This window comes from Eschrichtius robustus, chromosome 8 (assembly GCF_028021215.1).
Source record: "Eschrichtius robustus isolate mEscRob2 chromosome 8, mEscRob2.pri, whole genome shotgun sequence".
NCBI lineage: Eukaryota > Metazoa > Chordata > Mammalia > Artiodactyla > Eschrichtiidae > Eschrichtius > Eschrichtius robustus.
Window position 1 is genome coordinate 10292138 of NC_090831.1, and position 22575 is coordinate 10314712.

Genomic DNA, 22575 nt, shown 5'->3' on the forward strand with positions numbered 1-22575 from the left:
TATAACACTAGCATAGGTGGAAGCTAATTCATACTTTTCATAAGAGTAAAAGAAGCTAAGTCTTGAACAAAAGTTTGCAAATTCCCACCCATCCCTCTGCCCTGTGGGCCCTCCACACACGCCCCCTTTACGTGCCTACAGTATGGGGTGTGGGGTGGCGGTGTGGGAGCCCATGGGACCAGTAATATATCTGACATGGGGTTAAGTTTTAAAGGCATAAAGATGGTACCACAGAAATCTTAGAGGCAGGAATTCTTAGGAAGAGGGTCTGTGCTCTAGATGCACAGAACATACGTCACCTTTCTGCTCAGCCAGTGCCCACAGTTCCTTAGCTGCTGCCCAAGACAGTGTCATGGGGTATTCCACAAGGACGTGCTTGCCAGCGTTTAGGAACTGTCTTTGGAAAAAAGGGATAAATACAGAGAAAATGCACTTCAATTAAACTTAAGTGCCCCGCATGACAGAGAACAGAATGTTATAAATGCACAAAAGTCTCCATGTAAATGTGTCATGACGAAACACGGGTGAGAGTCAGGGCCAGAGGATGAGGAGAATGAACTGCATCTCACGTGATTTTCTACTAAGCGGTAAGAGAAAGGCTTTCTAGTCATGTGTTCATTTGAACACTCACCCATTCGTCTACTCACGTATTCAACCAGCTACTATGTACCAGTTACTCTGGAGGAGAAATACAGCCATGTTAGCAGGGAAATTGCCTAGTACCATATGACAGCTATAAATAAAAACCCTCGGCAGCCAGCTCTGCCTGAGGCAATCGGAAAAGACTTCCCTAAGGCTCTGAACTGGGTCTTGAAGTATCAACAGGCATTTTCCAGGTGCCAGGGTACGGGGATGTTGTACTTTGAGCGGCATATGCAGGGCGCTTGGGTGTTTACGGGGCTTTGTCCACTGGGACGTGGTGTGAATTTCAGCATTTCAGCATGGCAGGGGAGTGGGCTACAGGGAGTGGAGGGAAAACTAGGTCCTAAAAGTAGCTGGGAGCCTGATGTAAAGGACGCAGAGTGCTGTGCTCAGAAGTCCGGCTTTTATTCTCTAGATATTCCAGGAAACAAACATTGATAAGCATGGGAATTACGTGATCACTTTGTTAAGGACATACCCTCTGGTGCCACAGAAGTTTAAGGGGAACCACAGAAAGGTGTTTCTGGCCACACTTAGAGTGGGCCTGATAAACAGGGAGCAGCTGATTCTGGGGAACGGCGTGGTGGAAGCAGCTGTAGTTTAATGTAAGGACCCAGAAGGGAAGCTGAGATTCTGGGGGCGGCTGGCCCTGCCTTGTCAACTGCCAGGTCCTGAGTGGGGCTCCTCCTTCCAGGCTCAGTCCTACCAAATGCTTGGAGGGCTCTAGGCTCTGCATTCAAAGGTGGGGCGGGGGAACACTTCACTTCTCCTGCTCTACGAATAATGCGATCTCCCCACTCTGATGCCACCACTATCGCCTTACTCATCTCGTGGCAAAAACTCTTCATATTAAAGCAACTCCTAGAGACCTTCTCAGAGATCTCATGTTGTTGAAAGGGCAAAGGATAAAATGTTGGAAACTGAAAGGACTATGGCAATTCTCCTAAGGCACAGAAAAGATGGTGGCTAAGTTAAACCGCCAGAAAAAGGCAGGCACTGTTCAAACCACACTCAATAAGTTTTTTACAAAGAAATAAGATACTTTAATTGTTAATGTTTTTAATGTTTTAAATTATGGTGTACTAAATAAATATTAGTTCTACAATATTTTTCATGTCCTTATACATTTATAACCCAGAGTGAAAGTTCATATTTTGACAATTTTTAAAGGTCATGGATCCAATGTAGTCTTCCCATCAATAATTAAGACCCCTTTGCTAGATGTCAGCCTGCCCAGGCATTTTTATCGTCCCGCACTCCTGTGCAACGCAAGGACTTGAACACCCACCTGATGTAGTCTTCGTGGCTGGAGCTCTCACTGCAGATATAAGCAACCTCAACCTCTTGACTGGAAAGAGCATCTTCCAAAGAAATCTGCGGCACCCCATCAGTGCTTCCCAGCTTTCGTCTATTTGAGAGGAACAGACAGGTGGAGCTCAAAGTAGGCAGAACTGAGAAAACATGTTCTGAGAACATGTTTTCTCATCTCTGAGAAAACATCGGCTGAGAAAACATGAGTGCCATCCTTCTCCCCATCTCCCAACAATGTCCTGGTGATCGACTTTCGGAAATGAAGCGATGAACTTCCTGCCTCCCACTTCCAGGGCATTTTTCAGCACGCAGCGAGAAACACAGCCTCTGGGGTGAAGTCGGGGACCTGGCATCGAATGCCGACACCACCGCTAACAGCCCATATGACGTGGGACTCTTTGCATTACTTCATCTCTAAGATAAAAAGAACCAATCTCCTGTAATGTCATGAGATACGATCTCCACGGTCACTGCCAACTTCAAGCACTTGGCCAGACACCAGGACTGCCTAACCTAATCCAAATCCAAGACACTAACACCTTTAAGGGGCAAAGGGCCGTGTGACTTCAAGCTCCTTCATGTTCATCATGGCCTGTGACGGTCAAGTGGAAGGTGGGTGTCACTGCCTCACTTACAGCCGAGCTGACAAAGCCCAGAGAGGCAGGGGCTCCACGGCTAACGAGCAGCAGAGGCAGGACAGGAGCTGAGCCTTCTGGCTCCTGCACATTCAGAAGGACCCCTGCCTTAGGAGAGCTGAGAGCCCTGGCTGTCTGCACACTGCCCCAGAGCGGAGGCTGGAGAGGACCAGTCCTCCAACGGCGGCTGCCACACAGGAGACGCGGCAGCCGGCAGGAGGCTCGGGCCAGCTCAGAGCTCCACCCGAGCAGCAGCCAGAGGGCGTCTGGGGAAGTGTGGCTGCGGAAGGACATTACGGCGGGTTTCTTCCCGTGGGGACCACCGACCTACACGGCTCAGTCTGACCAGAGCTCCCTGCTCGTCTCCTGTGTGCCTGCCCTGTAGGGAGTATGTGCAGAGCGGACTAAAGTCCTCAGCTTCCAGTGAGCTCAGTCAGCTAGAGGGAGGAAGACACGTACACACCTATAGCAACAACACGAGACCAACAGGAGGAATGCCGTGCCGGGGGTACAGGTGAAGGGTCAAGGAAGGCAAGGAACCCCAAGTTTCAGGGTTTCAGGAGAGGCTTCCCGGGGAGGTGATAGGACTTAGCAGGGAGGTTGTGAGGAACAGGGCACGTGAGAAGGGGACAGTGTAATAACCGCAGGGGTGCGGTAAAGCAGGGATGGGGGTGAGCTGGCCGTCCTCCCGAGGGACCTGGGTAGGGTCGGCATTCCCGCTGCAGCAGTTACGGCGCCAGCTGCCAAGGGCGGGGCTGCAGGGGGAGCAGAGGCCCCACTTCAGCCTGGAGCCCGTGTCGTGCACGATCCCAGCTGCAGGCAGGGGAGCGGCAGGAGGAACGGTGCCGGCTAATCGTCCTGTCAAGCCTCCCATCTGTGCTGCTCCCTTAGAATCATTTTTAAAAAATTAATTAATTAATTAATTTTTGGCTGTGTTGGGTCTTTGTTGCTGCCCGTGGGCTTCCTCTAGTTGCGGCGAGCAGGGGCTACTCTTTGTTGTGGTGTGCGAGCTTCCCATTGCGGTGGCTTCTTTTGCTGCAGAGCACAGGCTCTAGGTGCACGGGCTCAGTAGTTGTGGCACATGGGCTTCAGTAGTTGTGGCACACGGGCTTCAGTAGCTGTGGCACATGGGCTCTAAGTGCGCGGGCTCAGTAGTTGTGGCACACGGGCTTAGTTGCTCCGTGGCATGTGGGATCTTCCCGGACCAGGGCTCGAACCCGTGTCCCCTGCATTGGCAGGCGGATTCTTAATCACTGTGCCACCAGGGAAGCCCTCCCTTAGAATCTTACTGGGAGGGGAAGACTGACCAAGGGCAGATTCCCAGCACTTCTGGGTCACCTTAGTGCCGCCACTTTAAATCCTTAAGGAAGGGCCAGGTTTCGAGACAGGCAAATTGGAAGAAAGCAGGTCCCATAAATTAAAATTTGAAAGAACTTCTATGTGGACCGTCAGGATAGTTACTTACGCTCTGTTTAAGTATTGATACTTAGTTGATTTCTCTAAAGTACTAGGAAGCAGAGACGTGCCTGACTTGCTCTGTGCCACATCACCTGCCGACACAGGGCCTACCTCTAGTTCCCAATGACTTATTGATAAGTGATGTTACAGGGCGTTAGTTTGGTGAATGGTGTGTATGTGAGGAAGTGGTTAGGGTGGAGGAAGGAGCTGAGGCTGGGGCAGGGAAGAAGAAATGCGCTGAAAAGTTTGGTTTTGAGTTACAGGAGATAAATGATACTCCTTAAAAGCGGGGCTCAGAATTATCGAAGGGGAAAAGAACACATGGTGTTTAAAAGATGGGCTTTGGAATCAGACAGACCTGCGCTGGCGTCTAGTTCTTAGATTTTTCCAGCTGTGTGACCTCAGGCAAATTACCTACCCTCTCTGTGGCTCAGCTTCTTTACCTGGCAAGTGGGTTGACATCTACGTCAAATAGTTGGTCAGGCTTGGAAAGCCCACGGCCCTGCATGGGTGGCTGTCATGGTAACTGATGTGACAGTTACACGGTAACTGATGTATCACAGCTAAAGCCTTCATTCAGGCCGACCCCCATGTGTTCACTGTGCCGCTTCAGTAACCGTCAGGCCCTGTGCTCATCTTCCCTGCCTCTGCCCGCAGTCCCCTCTACGGAGGAGCTGAGCGTGGTCACACTCACTGTACATCCCAGCTGCAGGTCTAGTTACTCGTCAGTTCCCAGACCCGTCCAAACTTGTGACCCTGTGGGGCTGACCCTGCACGGTTCCCTGGAGTGACCCTGGCGCTGGCTCGCTCTTTCCCGGGTCTGGAGGAGCTGCGTGGCCCAAGGCCTAATCCATCTCACCGGGCTTCCCGTGAATTACAAGGCACAAAGCAAAGCCACCTGGACACGAAGCCAATCAGGTTCAGGTACGCCGAGGAAGCGTGTGGATTCCGCAAGTCCCGGATCCGCACGGAGCCAGCTCTGCCGACGCCAACCACCACCACGCCAAACTTCCTCTCGGGCTGAAATGCAAGGGATCAAGGTGGGGTTTAGAAACGGTCCAGGCATCTAGCAAAGCGCAGCAAAACAAAGACATGTGGGCAGGACCAGTCAGGGTCCAGACAAGCAAGCAAGGAGCCAACCCAGAACACACAGGAAGCCGCAGCAGGTAAGGGGGGATGAGGCACTCCCTGAAACGCGGGCTCGGAGAGAAGTCAGCTCCCCCCAGAACGTTTCTGTGGGTGCTCTGACCTGTGTCGTCCACGGAAAAGGCTCTCCACTTCGACTGCCACCTCCCCCAGGATGAGAGATCTTCCTCTTTAAGCCATACCCAGCCCTAGTCTGGCAGCTCTGTCCTCCCTGAATCCCTCCTCCAGTGGACGTGCGAATCTGATACAGCGGGGAGTCATTCAGAGGCCGCAGCTGCTCAGTGAGATGTGGGCAGACAGGGCCCATGGGTACCAGACACAGTCACCTTACTCAGACTCCTCACCATGGCTTTCTGGGTTCCAACCAACGTCACTCCCACCCTACTGTGGCAGCGTACTCATTATTCAGGTACACTGCTGGAGGCTGGATGCGTACAGTATTACAATGAAAAATCAAGTCGACTTTTTCAAGTTATACAGCCACTCACTATAATCCAAACTGATAAAAATTATCTCTACACATCCCTCAAACCCAGTTCTTCTTGGACGTCTCCAAGCATAGAAACTCCAATGTCTCCCTAGCCGCTAGCATCTAGCCCCTTTCTTTCACCTTTGTCATCTGGGTGTCACCATTTCCCACTGAGTCCACCCCTCTTCCTGCGTCCACTGCTCTAGTCTTGGCCCAGGACTTGTTTGCCTCCTGCCTGATGACGTGACAAACCACCACCTGGTCTCACCCTTCCCATGTGTGGTCCCCAGGCCTGCCAGAGGAGATGCTTCAGATGAAAACTTAAGTCCCCTCCCCTGATTAAAGCCCTTCATTTTCCCAGCTGTTACAGACTGAATGATTATGTCCCCCCCCAGAAGTGGGAACCCTGTCCCCCAATATAATGGTAGTAGGAGATAGGGCTTTTGGGAGGTAATTAGGATGAGATGAAGTCATGAGGGTGGAGCCTGCATGAATGGGGTTGGTGCCCTTCTAAGAGTCACGAGAGAGCATGCCTCCTCTCCCTGCTCTCCGCTCACGTGAGGACAGGATGAGGAGTCGGTAGTCTGCAGCCCGGAAGGGCAGCCCTTCCGCCAGATCTCAGCCTGATCTCAGGCTTCCAGACCCCGAACTGCGAGAGAGAAATTTCTGTGGTACTTTATTACGGCAGCCCAAACTGTAAGAGAGTTTGTAGGACACCAACTAAAGGGGGAAAAAAAAAATCCAAGTCCACGTTCTTTACCAAACACATAAGGCCTTTCACAACTCAGCTCCAGCCTGCTTCTCCAGCAATGCCTTCTGGTCAACTCCCCCACTGTGTAACTTTAGGCTTCTGACCTTCCAAACAACTTCAAAGTACACAGAACACACATGACTGTTTGCTCCCTCTAAGTCTTTGCAAATCCTGTTCCCTTTGCCTGGAACGAACTTCTCCCCGCTGTCCACAGGGTGGATGTCCACACCTTCAAAGCTTTTAAGACTTGGGCATCTTACACTCTGTGAAGCTTTTCCTGATACTATCAGTTAGATTTTTTTTTTTTTGCATATCATAAAACCCACCCATTTTAACCAACATAAGTTTTGACCAACATAAACTCATATACCTACCACAATCAAGATATAGAACAAATGAACTTATTTACAAAACAGAAGTAGGGTCACAGATGTAGAAAAAAGATTTATGGTTACCAGGGGATAAGGGTGGGGAGGGATAAATTGGGAGACTGGGACTGACATCTATGCACTACTATATATAAAATAGATAACTAATAAGAACCTGACGTATAGCACAGGGAACTCTACTCGATACTCTGTAATGGCCTATATGGGAAAAGAATCTAAAAAAAAAAAAAGAGTGGATACGTGCATATGTATAACTGATTCACTTTGTTGTACGCCTGAAACTAAAACATTGTAAATCAACTATACTCCAATTAAAAAAAAAAAAAAAGATACAGAACAGTTCTATCACCCCCTCCAAAATTACCTGTGCCCCTTTGTAGTCAACCCCTACCCAACCCCAGGCAACCACTGATTTGTTTACCATCCCCACAGTTTTGCCTTTTCTAGAATGTCATATAAATGAAATCAAACGATATGAAGTCTTTTGAGTGTATCTTCTGCCTAGCACAATGCATTTTTCAACTATGTTGTTGCATGTATCAATCATTTGTTTCTTTTTATTACTAAGTACTAGTCATAATGGCTTGTTTATCCATTTCGCAGTTGAAGAACATTTCTGATGCTTTCAGTTCAAATGAATTCATAATTCAATTATGAATAAAGCTGCTATAGATAGTCATGTCCTACTTTTTGTGTCAGCACAGTTCTCAAACTTGGGTAAATACCTGGGTATGAGTTTGCTGTGTCATATGGCAAGTGTAGGCTTAACTTAATGAGAAACTGTCAAACTGAGTTTTTCCAAAGTGTACCTTTACACCTATACTGTTTTGCATTCTCGCCACTGATGTCTGAGAGGTCCAGCTATTCTGCATTCTCACCAGCACCTGGTGTTATCAGGTTTTCTCCTCTTTTTGTTTTAGCCATTATAACAGGTGTGCTGTGGTCTCTCACTGAGGTTTCTATTTGCATTTCCCTAATGACTAGTGATGTTGAGCACTGTTTTGTGTGCTTATTTGCCGTCTATAAATCTTTGCTGGTAAAGTGTCTGTTCAAATCTTTTGCCACTTTTTATTGGGTTATTTTCTTATTATTGAGTTTTTAGAGTTCTTTATATATTTTTGATACAATTCATTTGTCAGATATGTAATTTGCAAACAACTTTTCCTAGTCTGTAGTTTGTCTTTTCATTTTCTTAAGAGTGACTTTTTAGGAGCTAAAGTTCTTAATTTTGATGAAGTCAACTTATCAAAAAATTTTTTTAATGGATCATTCTTCTGGCTACTCCAATGTCACAAATATTTTCTTCTATGTTTTCTTTTAGACATTTTATAGTTTAAGATTCACAGTTTTAGCTTACTTTAGTTTTAGTTACTTTTTTTTTTTTGGCGGCATTGGGTTTTCATTGCTGCACACAGGCTTTCTCTAGTTGCGGCGAGTGGGGGCTACTCTTCGTTGTGGTATGCGGGCTTCTCACTGCGGTGCCTTCTCGTTGCGGAGCAGGGGCTCTAGGCACGCGGGCTTCAGTAGTTGCAGCATGTGGGCTCAGCAGTCGTGGCATGCAGGCCTTAGAGTGTGCGGGCTTCAGTAGTTGCGGCGCGAGGGCTCAGTAGTTGCGGTTTGTGGGCTCTAGGGCACGCGGGCTTCGGTAGCTGTGGCTCATGGGCTCTAGAGTGCAGGCTCAGTAGTTGTGGCACACAGGCTTTGTTGCTCCGCAGCATGTGGGATCTTCCCAGACCAGGGATCGAACCCATGTCCCCTGCATTGGCAGGCGGATTCTTAACCACTGTGCCACCAAGGAAGTCCTTAGTTACTTTTATAGTTTATGTTCTGAATTAATTTTTCCACATGGAGTAAGGTATGAATCAGTTTCTTTAAAAAATTTTTTTAGAGCAGAGAGGCAGCTTCTAGTATATGTATTCATTCCACAGGCTGTATCAACTATCTACAACTAGGCAGGGCTATGCCAGCCCTGTATTTAAATGTACCAGGATTTTAAACCCAGCTCATGTGCCTTCTTCTCTGGAAGCCATCAAGGTTCATTTTTTTTTTCCCGCATATGATACCCAATTGTTCCAATATGATTTATTGAGAAAGACCATGCTTTTTCTATCGAAATGCCTTTGTACAAAAGGAAACTGTCTTGATCACTATAGTTTTATGGTAAGTATGGAGTCCATTACTGTGAATCCACCAACTTTTTCTTTTCCAAAATTATAGTTCTCCTGCCTTTACATATAAATTTTAGACTCAGCTTGTCAATTATTAAATAAATAAAATAAAATGAAATAAAACAAAAATTCCTGCCAGGATTCTGAATGGGATTATGTTGAATATATGGATCAGTTTGAGAAAAAACCCAACATTTTCACAATAATGAATCTTCTAATCCATGAGCGTGGTACATATCCCCATTTATTTAGGTCTTTGATTTCTTTCGTTCTGTCATTTTCAGTATATGGATTTAGCACATATTTTGTTAGACTTATACTTGTTTTTTTTAATGATTTTTAGTGCTATTATAAATAGTATTTTTTTTTAACCTTCCATTTCCAATTGTTCATTGTGAGTATATAGACATACAATTGATTTCTGTATACTGACTTGGCATCTTGTAACCTTGCTGAACTCACTTATTACTTCTAGCAGCATTTTTGTAGATTCCATTAGATTTCCGCACAGACCAGAGTCAGATGTGAACAGAGATGGTTTTACTTCTTCCTTTCCAATCTGTATGTGTTTTATTCATTTTTCTTGCCTGATTGCACTGGGTGGGACTCCAGTATGATTTTGAATAGGAGTAGCAAGAGCAGACATTCTTGCTCACGTTTTAATCTTAGAGGACAGCATTTGGTCTTTTCACCAAGAAGAATTATCTTAGCTGTAGAATTTTTTGTAGATACCCTTTATCAGGATGTGGATATTTCCTTTTATTCATATTTTGCTTACATTTTAAAAACCATAAATGGTCTAATTTTGTCAAGTGCCTTTTCTATGTCTATTGAGATGATTGTGTGATCTTTTTCTTAAAGTCTGTTTATATAGTGACACCTTTCATTCCCAGGATAAACCTCACTTGGTCATAATGTATTATCCTTTATATATATTGTTGATTCTATTAGCTAAAATCTTATTAAAAATGTTTGCATCTGTGTTCATGAGAGTTACTGGTCTGTAATTCTCTTTTCTTGTAATGCCAAATTATTTCTAGTATTTTTGATTCTATAAAAGTATTCCCTTTTATACTGCCTGTATAAAACATTTTATATCACTGTTAATTCTACTGAAGAACTGCTTTTTCTTTACGGTATGAATTCTGACTGATGGAATACATGCCCTTAAAATAGGTTTCCTTTATCCAATAAAATTAAGATTACTGATAAGTTTCTTGGCTTTAGGGCTGGGCAAGTTGCTACTAGCACATTTTAGGTAAATAACATTCTTTTTTTTTCCAATTTATTTATTTTTGGCTGCATTGGTCCTCGCTGCTGCACGCGGGTTTTCTCTAGTTGTGGCTTGTGGGCTCTAGAGTGCAGGCTCAGCAGCCGTGGCGCACTGGCCTAGTTGCTCCGCGGCATGTGGGATCTTCCCGGACCAGGGCATGAACTCGTGTCCCCTGCCCTGGCAGGCAGATTCCCAACCACTGCACCACCAGGGAAGCCCTAAATAACATTCCTTACTAAACACTGTGAGATCATTCATTTGAAACTTTCAGAATAATTCATAGAAAATAGATAATATATTAAATTACACACTGAATGGTCAATCTACAACTATAGAAATTTATGTATGAAGCAGCTCTTTAAAGAAATAAGACCCACAAATATGTCTGTCTTGGGATAATATACATAATTGAAATGAATAAAATCTGGAAGACCAATATTGTAACACTATGTTCTGTTAGTCTTTTTTTTTAAAATCGTACAATTAGTAATCCATTTGTGCTTACAATATTCATACGTATGAGCTTAAAGGAAAAAAATCTCACGATAATAAAAAGGTTTTATACTCATATATACTTTTAAATTACACTACTGTTTAAACATTTTCCTAAAGTCAAACCCTCCTTTCCAGCTGGCACGGTTTTTCAAGCCTAACTCTTGACAGGGGGTGGCCCTCTGGCATTAGTGAAGTAAAGAAGGTGGTGATAAGATCAAGCTGAAACCATTGATCCAGGTCTTTGAATTGCACTGGCTTCCTCACCTGCACCTTCCCCACTCCCACCCTCATCGTCATGCCCATCATCCATAAAATGACCCACTTCTTCAAGTTTTAGATTGTTTACTTGTTTCCCATCATCCTTAACTTGGCACTATTTTAGGGAGCCTGCGGCCGACCTCCTCATGCCTAACAGGAAATCATCCAACTTGCTGTACATAAAGCAGCGGCATGGCTTCCATTACCATATAAATTGACTAAAGGAAGAAAAGAAATACGCAATGCTAAAGAGAACTGCAGCTTGTGAGGACATGTACATCCAATCCAGCCAGCCTCAAACTGACATCTTCTTTGTTTAGCATTCTCATTCATGGGTTAGCTTTCTTGGACCACTGAGTTTGGAGCCGGTGGCGATTATTCTCCAAGAACATGTGCCAATTTAGAGGCTGTGAAGCAGCAGTTTGGGCTGGGTTGGCGTTTGACGTGGCCTGAGCTGAAACGGCAGCTTGACATTGTACAAAATATCACATATCACTAATGAGCATACAAATGTTTGCCACCATGGTATCTGCTATGGACTAAAAGCAAGATACACTGGCAATCTAGCTGGAACAGCTTGCCCGAGAAACTGGTTGTCTACGTTTCTTTGTATTACATGTGGAAACAGATAACTATATGGGAATCCATCTGTGCTTGTGGAAGCGTGTGTTGTCTCAGTCTTTCTGAGAAAGAACTGGCACCTCTAGACACGATTTCTTGACTGGATGATGGAGTGGCTGATCTTGAATCATCTGGGCTAGAATTGCTGCTGGATGCTGGCGTTTCATGGCTTTCTCTATTGGCACTGGGTTTGGAGTACTGGGATGAGTTCACGAAAAATACACAAATGATAAACCATATGACACTCATTTTGTTTTCTGATCATCTTTCGGTGGCAAATGATCAGGAAGGAGTCTGCCCAAGTAGAGCACTCTGATGCTTTGTCAAATTTATTATCTCACAGTTTCCAAGGGTCTGGAATCTGAATGTGGCTTAACAGAGTCCTCTGCCCAGGGTCTTACTAGGCTGCAGTCAGGACCTGGCAGGTTACGTTCCCATCCAGAGCCCAGGGTTCTCTTCCAAGCTCATGTGGTTGCCAGCAGAATTCAGTTCCTTCTGGTTGTGGGATGAAGAGCTCTTAGAAGCCACCTGAAGTTCCTGACAAGCGCCCCTCTATATAAGCAGTTCACATCATAGCAGCCTGCTTCTTCAATCCAGCAGAATTCCCCTCTGTGGAAAGGTTTTAACTACAGAGACAATTTATTTAATAGGTATAGTTGGAATATATATACATTCAGGTTGCCACTTCTTTTTCAAAGTGCTTACGAAGTTTGAGTCTTTCAAGGAATATGCCCATTTCATCTAAATTACTCATTTCCTAGCCACAAAGGTATTCATAGTATTCTCTTATTATTCTTTAACTCTCTGTAGAATCTGCAGTAATGTCCTCTCTCTCATTTCTGATATTGGTAATTTGTGTCTTCTCTCTCTTTTTCCTGAGCAGCCTGGCTAGAGTTTTATCAATTCCAATGATCTCAAAAAAACCCCAAAAGACTATCTTTAGGTTTCACCGATTTTCTTGATTGTTTTTTGTTTCCTTATTGCGTTGACTTCTGCTCTTATCCTTATTACTTCAAATTTTCTGCTTATTTTGGGTTTAATATGCTTTTTTAAAAAAAACTCTGAGGTTGGGAATTTAAGTTATTCATTCAAAAACTTTCTTCTTTTCAAAAACAGACATTTAGTGCTATAAATTTCCCTGTAAGTGATGGCAGTGCTTTAGCTGCGCCCCACAAACTGGGAAATGTCATGCTTTCATTTTCATTCAGTTAACAATACTGTCTAATTTCCCTTGTGATTAACTCTTTGGTCTATGGATTATTCAGAAGTATGTTATTTAGTTCCAGATGTTTAGGGATTTTCCATATATTTTTCTACTACGGGTTTCTCATTTAATTCCAGAGAAGTATCAGTCAGAGAACATCCTTTAAATGATTTGAACCCTTAAATTTTAAAAACATGTTTTATGATCCAGAATATGGTCTATCTTGGTAAATGTTTTGCGCACACTTAAAAAGAATGTATATTCTACTGTTGTTGGCTGGACTGTTCCATAGGTCTGTTAGATCAAGTTGGTAGATAATGATATCCAAGTCTTCTATATACTTACTGATTTTCTGTCTACTTGTTCTATCAATCATTGATAGGTACTAGAATCTCTGAATATAACTGTAGATCTGTGTATTTCTCTTTACAGTTCTATCACTTTCTGACTGATGTATTTCAAAGCTCTATTGTCAGGAATATAAATTTTTAGGGTGGTTATGGTGTCTTGATGAATTAACCACTTTATCATTCTGAAATGACCATTTTTATTCCTGGTAGTATTTTTTGCCCTGAAATTTATTTTGTCTGATATCATCAATCTACTCTCAGTTTCCGCTGATTTGTGTTAGCATAGTGCATTTTTTTTCCAACCCCTCACTTTTAACCAATGTGTGCTTTTATATCTAAAGTGAGTTTCCTGTAGGCAGCATATTGTCAGGTCTCGCTTTTTATTCAGTCTAACAATCTCTGCCTTTCAGTGAAGTGTTTAAACAATTTACCCTATGATTACGGATATGGTTGGGTTCCAATCTACCGTCTTGTTGTCTTCTATCTGTCCAATCTGTGCTTCTTTCCCTCTTCTTCTGACTTCTTTTCAGATGAATAAAATATTTCTAATGATTCCATTTAATCTCACCTGGTGGCTAGTAGCTGTAACGTTTTTAGTGGTTTATTAAGGCCTTTATATGATACATATTTTATTTAGCACAGCCTGCCTTAAGGTAACATCATACCATTTCACACATGAGAAACTTCCAACAGCTACTTCCACCTCCTCTCTCCCAGACTTTGTACTACTGTTGTTCCACAACTTACTCACAAACCCCTCAAGGTACCAGTCAGGATTCAGTCTGGAAAAGAGAAACCATTCAGTGTGTTCTAAGCACAGAGTTTTAACACGGGGAATTGGAGGCTTATATCAGTGGTCCCCAACCTTTCTGGCACCAGGGACTGGTTTCATGGAAGACAATTTTTCCACGGACAGTGGGTGGGGGGAGTGGTTCAGGCAGTAATGCAAGTGATGGGGAGCGATGGGGAGCGACGGGGAGGGATGGGGAGCGATGGGGAGCGATGGGGAGCAGCAGATGAAGCTTCGCTCACTCGCCCGCCCGCCACTCACCTCCTGCTGTGCCGCCCGGTTCCTAACAGGCCGTGGACCAGTACTGGTCTGCGGCCCCAGGGTTGGGGACCCCTGGGTTACATGACCATTGCCACCACTGGGGAGCTAAAGCCAGAGAAGCCATCACTGACCATCTCCCTGCCATACTGAAGCAAGTGATTCTCAAGAGCTTGCCTGGATGCCAAGACCTCGTGGAAAGCATCTGCAGCCTTTTGCAGCCTGCAGCGGGGAAGAAGCAACTGTGCTCTCTCAATAACAGTGTCTTTTTCTTCAGCCTTCCAAATCCCCCAAGACTGCTTCTAACTGGCCAACTTCACACATGAAATGGACCAGTGGGCATTGCAGTTCCAGGCTTATCTTCCTTGAGTCAGGGAGAGTGTGGGAAGGAGAGGCCACAATGCCCAACTGACAACAGGCAATTTAGCCCAGTGAGTACCTTCTGGGTTACAAGTTTACCCTTTTAATTTTAACTGTTGACAGTCTCATATACAAAAAGCAGGAAGACAGTCTTTAGAGAAATCTGTACTGTAACAGCCAAAACACACACACCTGATCAAATATTTGTTTCTTCTTTCACCCAGAAAAGGAAACAAGCAATCTCCTTATGAGGCTGAATATTTACAGCATTCCTAAGATTAACTACTAAATTACTACATTTCAGAAAATAACCAGGAACATAAATTTCTATTAGCTTTAAAAGAGCCATGAGGTTAAGAAACAGCTTCATTGTCTGTAAGAAGCCAAGTTACTTTTTCTATTTTAGTAATTAACAATACACACAAACTTGTGTACAAAACCTGGCTTGCGTGGTGTCAGACTGAAGTGCTTCTGAGTTTGGTTTAGACAACATTCCTTTGCAAAACTGACACAAAGGGAAAAGATATGGGTGAAAATGCTGACATATTAACAGCTGAGTTCTTCTGTGGGAAAGAACTTTGTTTTTGACAAAAATGACTTTGCTAGACCATTTTACCTGCACCTGCTCATTTTACATGAGGCTTCTTCAAGGCATGTTCTGGAAGGAAACTGCAAATCAAAGAGGTGAGGGCTTCTGGTTTCCCACTGCACATGGAAGGAGCTTGGAAGTTGCTACTCCATCCTGATAATGGGTAAACAGCTAAACAGACTGAAAAACTAACTAAAACTAAGTCTTCCAGGATCCTTAAGAGAGGTAAGGACACAAGGCAAACCGCTGCCCCCAAGACTGGACAGACAGAGGGACTAATGCAGAGAATAACTTAGCGGAGCAGAGATTCAAGAGTAGAAACCACCACAGGGACCAGACGCCAGAACCAGTAGGAAAGCCTGAACTGTAATGGATGAGTTGCTGGGGGCTCAGTGTGGACAACTTGGAGACCTAAAAACTCCAGGGGGACCCAGTCACGGGGAGACCCTCTCAATTTTGTGAGATTTACCTCCAAGAGCTTGACCAGGTTCCCACAGTAAATACTGGAGATGTTTCCCCTTGTGCTTCTAGCAGGAGTGGGGAAAAAGCACCACTCTGAAATATACCAGAGTGTGCTGTTCTTCCGAATAAGGCCTGACCTCACAGAAAGCTAGCTAACCAGACCCTAACCTGCTGGGGAATTATCAGACCCTATCTGACTGCAGGCAAGGGAAAAACAGTTGACCCTTGAACAACATGCATTTGAACAGTGCAGGTCCACTTACATATGGATTTTTTAAAAAAGTAAATATTACAGTACTACACAGTTGCAGCTGGTTGAATCTGTGGATGCAGAACTGTGGATATGGAGGGAGCGTGTATCTGGAGGGCCGACTGTAAGTTACAGGCAGATTTTCAACTGCACAGAGGGTCAGCATTTCTAACCCCGGTGTTGTGTAAGGGTCAACTGTACAAAACTCCAGACTACTCTAGAATTCCATTTGGGAGAAGGGAAACACCCGACTCTAGCCCACTCTAGCCATACTCTCCCACCTAAGAGGGGAAGAAGAAAAAAAACAACTGAGAAATACTTGTGTGGTTCACAGTCCAGAGGCACAGGCTCACTAAAAGACTGAGACCTGATCATGGGACTGGAGAATGCTTCCCCTCCCCCTACACCTCACCACCACATGACTAAAGGCCCATTTACAGCAGCTCCTTTTACATGATACATCATGTCTGGCGATCAAGAAAAAAATGACAAGCCATAGCAAAAGATAAAAAGCACAATTTGAAGAGACAGAGCAGCATCAGAACCAGACATAACAGGAGTGTTGGAATTACCAGACTGGGAATCTAAAACAACTGTGATTACTATGCTAAGGGTCTAACAGATAAAGCAGACAACATACAAGAACAGATGGGCAATGTAAGCAGAGAGACGGAAATTCTAAGATAGAATGAAGAAGAAATGCTAGAGATCAAACACAGTGTAACAGAAACAAAGAATGCCTTTTATGGGCTTATTAGTAGACTAGACATGGCTGAGGAAAGAATCTCTGAAATTGAGGATATCTCAATAGTAACCCCCCAAACTGAAGAGCAAAGAGAACAGAGACTGAATAAATGAAGCGAATATCCAAGGACTGTGGGGACAACTACAAATGGTGTAACATGCATGTAATGGGAACACCAGAAAGAGACGGAAGAGAGAAAAGAACACGAGAAATACTTGAAACAGTAATGACTAAGAATTTCCCCAAATTAATGTCAGACACCAAATCACAGGTCCAGGAAGTTCAGAGAACACCAAACAGGATAAATACCCCGCCACCCCTGCAAAATGATGTTAGGCATATCATTTTCAAATTACAGAAAAGCAAAGATAAAGAAAAAAATCCTGAAAGAAGCCAGAGAGACAGGACTTCCCTGGGGGTCCAGTGGTGAAGACTCCGTGCTCCCACTGCAGGGGGCGCAAATTTGATTAGGGAACTAGAATCCTATATGCCGCGTGGCGCGTATAGGAACTAGAATCTTATACGCCGCGTGACGCAGCCAAAAAAAAAAGAAAAAAAACAAAAGCCAGAGGGAATCAACCTTACCTACGGAAGAACAAAGATAAGAATTACATCCAACTTCTCCTCAGAAACCATGCAAGCAAGAGGAGAGTGAAGTGAAATATTTAAAGTGTTGAGAGAAAAAAAAAACCCTACCAACCTAGAATTCCGTACCCTGTGAAATTATCCTTCCAGAGTGAAGAAGAAATAAAGACTTTCTCAGACAAACAAAAATTTGAGGCAGTTTGTTGCCAGTAGACCTGTCTTGCAAGAAATGTTAAAAGAATTTCTTTAGAGAGGAAGAAAAATAATACAGGTCAGAAGCTCAGGTCTACCTAAAGAAAGGAAGAAGGATTAAGTGAAGGTAAAATAAAAACTTTATTTTTCTTATTCTTAATTGATCTAAATAACAATAAAATAACAACAGCAACAAAGTATTCCATTATTTCTGCTTCTGTATATACTTTATGTATTTATATGCTCATGTATGCTTATACGTAAGTGCAATGAGTAATAGCAGTGACGCATAGGACAAGAAGAAGGAGTGGGGTTATTATGTTATTTTACAGTACTCACGCTGTCTGTAAAGTGGTATAGTTATTATTTGAAAGCGGACTTGGATTAGTTGTAAATGTATATTGCAAGCCCTAGAGCAACCAATAAAAAAAGGAAGTACAACCAATATGCTAAGAAAAAAGAGAAAATGGAATCACATGACACGCTCAGTTTAAATCACAAAAGGCAGAAAAAGAGTGGGAGAGAAAAACAGGACCAAAGAACAAAGGCAATGAGTAGAAAACAGTAACAAATATTAATCCACCTACATCAATAATCACTTTGAACGTTAATGGTCTAAATGCATCAGTTAAAAGATAAAGATTGTCAGAGCGGATTAGAAAACAAGACTCAGCTATATGTTGTCTACAAGAAGTCCACTTTAGATACAAAGACACATATAGATTAAAAGTAAATGGATGGGACTTCCCTGGTGGCGCAGTGGTTAAGAATCCGCCTGCCAATGCAGGGGACACGGGTTCGAGCCCTGGTCCGGGAAGATCCCACATGCTGTGGAGCAACTAAGCCCATGTGCCACAACTACTGAGCCTGCGCTCTAGAGCCCACAAGCCACAACTACTGAGCCCGTGTGCCACAACTACTGAAGCCTGCGCCCCTAGAGCCCATGCTCCGCAATAAGAGAAGCCACTGCAATGAGAAGCCTGCGCACCGCAACGAAGAGTAGCCCCCGCTCGCCGCAACTAGAGGAAGCCCACACGCAGCAATGAAGACCCAACACAGCCAAAAATAAAGAAAGAAATTAAAAAAAAAAAAAAAAAAAGCAAATGGATGGAGACAAATATACCATGCTAACACTATAAGCAAAAGAAAGCAGGAATAGCTATGTTAATTGCAAGAAGGGCATTACATAGTAATAATGGGGTCCAAGAAGACATACTAATCCTTAACACTTGTGCACTTAACGACAGGGCACCAAACGACATGAGGCAAAATCTGATAGAACTGCGAGGAAAAACAGATGAATCCAAAATCATAGTTGGACACTTCAACACCCCTCTATCAGAAATGGACAGATTGAACAGGCAGAAAAACCAGGAAGGGCATAGTTGAACTCAACACCATCAGTCAATTGGACATAACTGACATCCATAGTCTACTTTACCCCGAAGCAGCAGAAAACGCATCCTTCTTAAGCACACATGGAACATTCACCAAGACAGACCACATTCTGGGCCATAAAATACACCTCAACAAGTTTAAAAGAACAGAAGTCATACAATGTCTGCTCTGAGACCACAGTGGAATTAAACTAGAAATTAGAACAATAACTGGAAAATCCCCAACTATAGGAGATTAAACAAGTCAAAGAGATGGCTAAACTGCTCTGCAATTTAGTAGCTAAAACTTTGGCGGCGAGAACCAGCAGAAAGCAGAGGAAAGGGGAAGAAAGATGAGCAGGAAGGGGAACGTGCACACAGATTATGAGAAGGCTGAAGTATGGCAAGAAAGAAGGCAGTAAGACATGCCCAGCAGACAGGTGGGCAACGGATTTCTAGAAGCCAGGATGTCTAAAATTCCATTTCAGCTGTCTGCTGTGCTCTGCTGTCTCGAACCCTTGATCAAATGCACTATATATCCAGTCCTGTACACGTGGTATTTTAAGGAACAAAGGAACAGCAGCAGTTTCAAGACAGCAGAAAAGGGACAGACATAAGGAACAGCAGAGTGACTCAAAAACTAACTGGGGACCAAATTATAGTCACAGAGTGAGCTTGCTCTCCCTGTCTTGGACTCAGAGAAGCTGAGTGTCTGGAGCTCAAGATCTGAAGATGGAATTTAGAGAAAGTTCGGATTAAGAACACATGCAAGGCCAACTCGGGGAAAAAAAATTATTCTGAGGTGAGAGTAGAAGAAAATGTAAAATCACTATAGAACTTCAAGGTGGGAGGTTTGAGGGCAGGTGCTGGGTTTCCACTCCAGGAAGGGGTATGAAGATTTCAAATAGTCAGGAAGGACAAACTAATGTTTTTCACTTGTTTACAAGAATCAGTAAGTTTGATAACACACTGGCTGGCCTGGGAAGACAGGCGTATTCGTACGTTGCCAGAGGGGGAGAAAAACAGGCAACCTTTGTGGAGAGCAACTTGGAAATGTTTATCACACAAATATTCTTTGCTCAGAGAAATCCACTTCTAAAGCATATATGCAAGTAAAATGACGCAGGTTTATTGCAGCCTTGCTTGCAACAGCAAAAGACTGAAAATAATGTATATGTTGTTAATAGCAGACTGGTTATATAATTATGGTATGCTACACAGCTATAAAAAAGAACAAGGAAGTTCTTTATGTATTGGAAGGGACTGATCTCCAAGATAGATTGTTGGCTGAGAAAAGCAAAATACAGACCAGTGTAAGATGTGTGCTCTAGTTTGTGTAAAAAAAAAAAAAACAACAAGGGGGGGAGGCAGCTGAAGGGAAAAACTACTTGTGTATGTTTAGAATCTCTCTGAAAGAATAGCCAAGAAACCAGTAGCAATGGTTGCCTGGGAGCATAACAGAGTAGCTGGGAAAGAAGAGGTCTTCTCGGAGTAAATCTTTTTTCTTTCTAAATTCTTTAAAATTCTGAATCATGTGAACGCGTGTTATCCAAAATACAAACACTTAAAATAGATATAAAAATCTGAGGGATACTCTGAGCAGGTGAGAGCTCTACAGTTTGTACAGCCTTGGGCTTACTCGCTGCTTCTGTCCTAGGCTCCAGCTACAGAGTTGGGCGTGCTCTGCTGCCTGGTCTTCAGTACGCTCTGGCCCTGCCTGGGGCCTGTCCACTGCCCCCAAATCAGCCAGCTCCTCATACCCCCGGGCTGCATCTGCTCTCTCGACTCACCCTTCCAGCCCAACTGTAAGCTGGTTTTCACTACCGCACCTCTCTGCCTTATCACGGGGCATCTCAGATCTTCTCACTGCCGAATTCAAGGGCTTTCCCTCAGCGGCATTCTCCTGGACCTCAACTCATATTTGACACTTAAGGGGACCTTCTTTAAATTCACTCCTTCCCTGTCTTCCCTCGTCTCAAGGCGAGGTTTCCGTCTCGCACTTCGTCCTGCGCCCTAGTGTTGCACATTCCCCAGTGCTCAATCCTGGCCCTCTGTTCTCCTCTTCTCCCCATATTCCCAGAGCGGGGGAGGGGTGTCTCTCACTCTTAAGGTTTCCAGGACCACCGTTATGCGGAAGTCTCCCACGTCACGCACTGTGAACCATCCTCTTCTCCAAGCTCCAGTCCCAGGAAGAAATGCAAACCGGGCATTTCCACCTGGCCGTCCCACCCTGACCTGGATCATCATGTTCTGCGCTAGATTCCAACCACCCACCCCACCTGACCGGCTGTGCTCTGAACTTCCGGGCAAAGGCCAGCGGCTCTGCCAATTCTGCCAGGCACCCAGCTTGACATGCTGGGAAATCCTGGGAGTCATTCCTGCACTGGACAAATCCTCTGAGACCCAAGGGCTGATTACGGCTGAGATCCCGCTCCTCTCTCCCTCTCCCTCTCCCGCCGGCCTCAAGCCTCTGCAAGTTTTCCTTCCTCTACATTTCTACTGATCCACCCAAGCTCTGGAATGCATCACGAGATGACTAAACAGTCTCCGAATCACCCCATCATTTAGTCAAACCGCCATTCAGTGAGGACACACGGCGTCTGAGGCATCATGCCAGGTGCCATGGGTATGCTAAGATGAACAAGGCACACAGACAGTTCTACTCCCAGTCAAAGAACGGAAGGTAACAAAAGAAGCGATACATAAAGGGTGATGGAAATTCACACGAGGGAGGCACCACTTCCAGAGAGCCAGCTCTGAGAAGTTTTACTGGAGCAGCGAGGACCACGTCAGGCTGCCCTGGGATGAGACAGGAGAGGGAAGTGAGAAGGGTGACCACCACCACTAGAAGGTGGCCACAGGGTGTTGAAGGCAGAAGAGAAGGCAGAATAGTTAGAGGGGGACCCAAGGTCTGGGAATATTTTTAAAAGGTTGAGAGAGAAAAGGCACCAAAGAAGGAAAGGTCGAAATTATACAACAGAAGGGGTGGCTGGCGATTGATAGAATTCTTACCGGGCCAGGCTGTATGAGCTTAATATTAATGCTAAGTTTTTACTCTTTTTTTCCACAACTTCCAAGAACATGAGAATTAGAGTGAGTTACGGGGCCTTCGGATAAGGCGGCAGAGGCCCCAGAAAGTGGTTAACAGAGGTCAGCCCTGGGGTGGAGGAGGCTGGGGGGATGGGGTAGTTGGGAGACTCGCTTTTGACTATTTAACGTTTTGTATATAGCTTTTGAGTTTTGTACTAGGTCTGTGTATTGACGTTATTGCAAAACTAAATTTTTTAAAAGCTATCTTTTTTTCTTTTACACACATCTACATTCTTTTTTTATAGTCTTTTCCATTATGGTTTACCACAGGATATTTTTTTTTTTAATTAATTTATTTATTTAGCTGCGCCGGGTCTTAGTTGTGGCATGCGGGATCTAGTTCCCTGACCAGGGATCAAACCCGGGCCCCCTGCACTGGGAGCCTGGAGTCTTAACCACTGGACCACCAGGGAAGTCCACCACAGGATATTGACTAGAGTTCCCTGTGCTATACAGGAGGACCTTGTTGTTTATCCATCCTGTATATAATAGTTGCATCTGTTCATCCCAAACTCCCAGTCCTTCCCTCCCTCACCACCCCCTCCCCCTCGGCAACCACAAGTCTGTTCTCTGTGTCTGTGAGTCTGTTTTTGTTTCATAGATAGGTTCATCTGTGCCATATTTTAGATTCCACATATAAGTGATGCCATATGCTATTGGTCTTTCTCTTTCTGACTTACTTCACTTAGTATGATAATCTCTAGTTGT

At 44.3% G+C, this 22575-nt stretch overlaps 2 protein-coding genes and 1 pseudogene across 6 annotated transcripts in view; 1 reads left to right on the forward strand and 2 right to left on the reverse strand.

Moving 5' to 3' along the window:
* The window catches only part of COA1 (cytochrome c oxidase assembly factor 1), a 234945-nt gene that overhangs the window by 70800 nt on the left and 141570 nt on the right, over positions 1 to 22575 (forward strand). The window lies entirely within an intron of this gene.
* The window catches only part of BLVRA (biliverdin reductase A), a 58294-nt gene that overhangs the window by 18701 nt on the left and 17018 nt on the right, over positions 1 to 22575 (reverse strand). Inside the window, exons 3-5 of the mRNA XM_068550309.1 lie at positions 4945 to 5066; positions 1931 to 2050; positions 300 to 397 (exon numbers count right to left, since the gene is read on the reverse strand). Of these exons, the coding sequence (XP_068406410.1) occupies positions 300 to 397; positions 1931 to 2050; positions 4945 to 5066 (340 nt within the window). The remainder of the gene's footprint in view (positions 1 to 299; positions 398 to 1930; positions 2051 to 4944; positions 5067 to 22575) is intronic.
* Positions 10855 to 20629, reverse strand: LOC137768387 (homocysteine-responsive endoplasmic reticulum-resident ubiquitin-like domain member 2 protein; annotated as a pseudogene).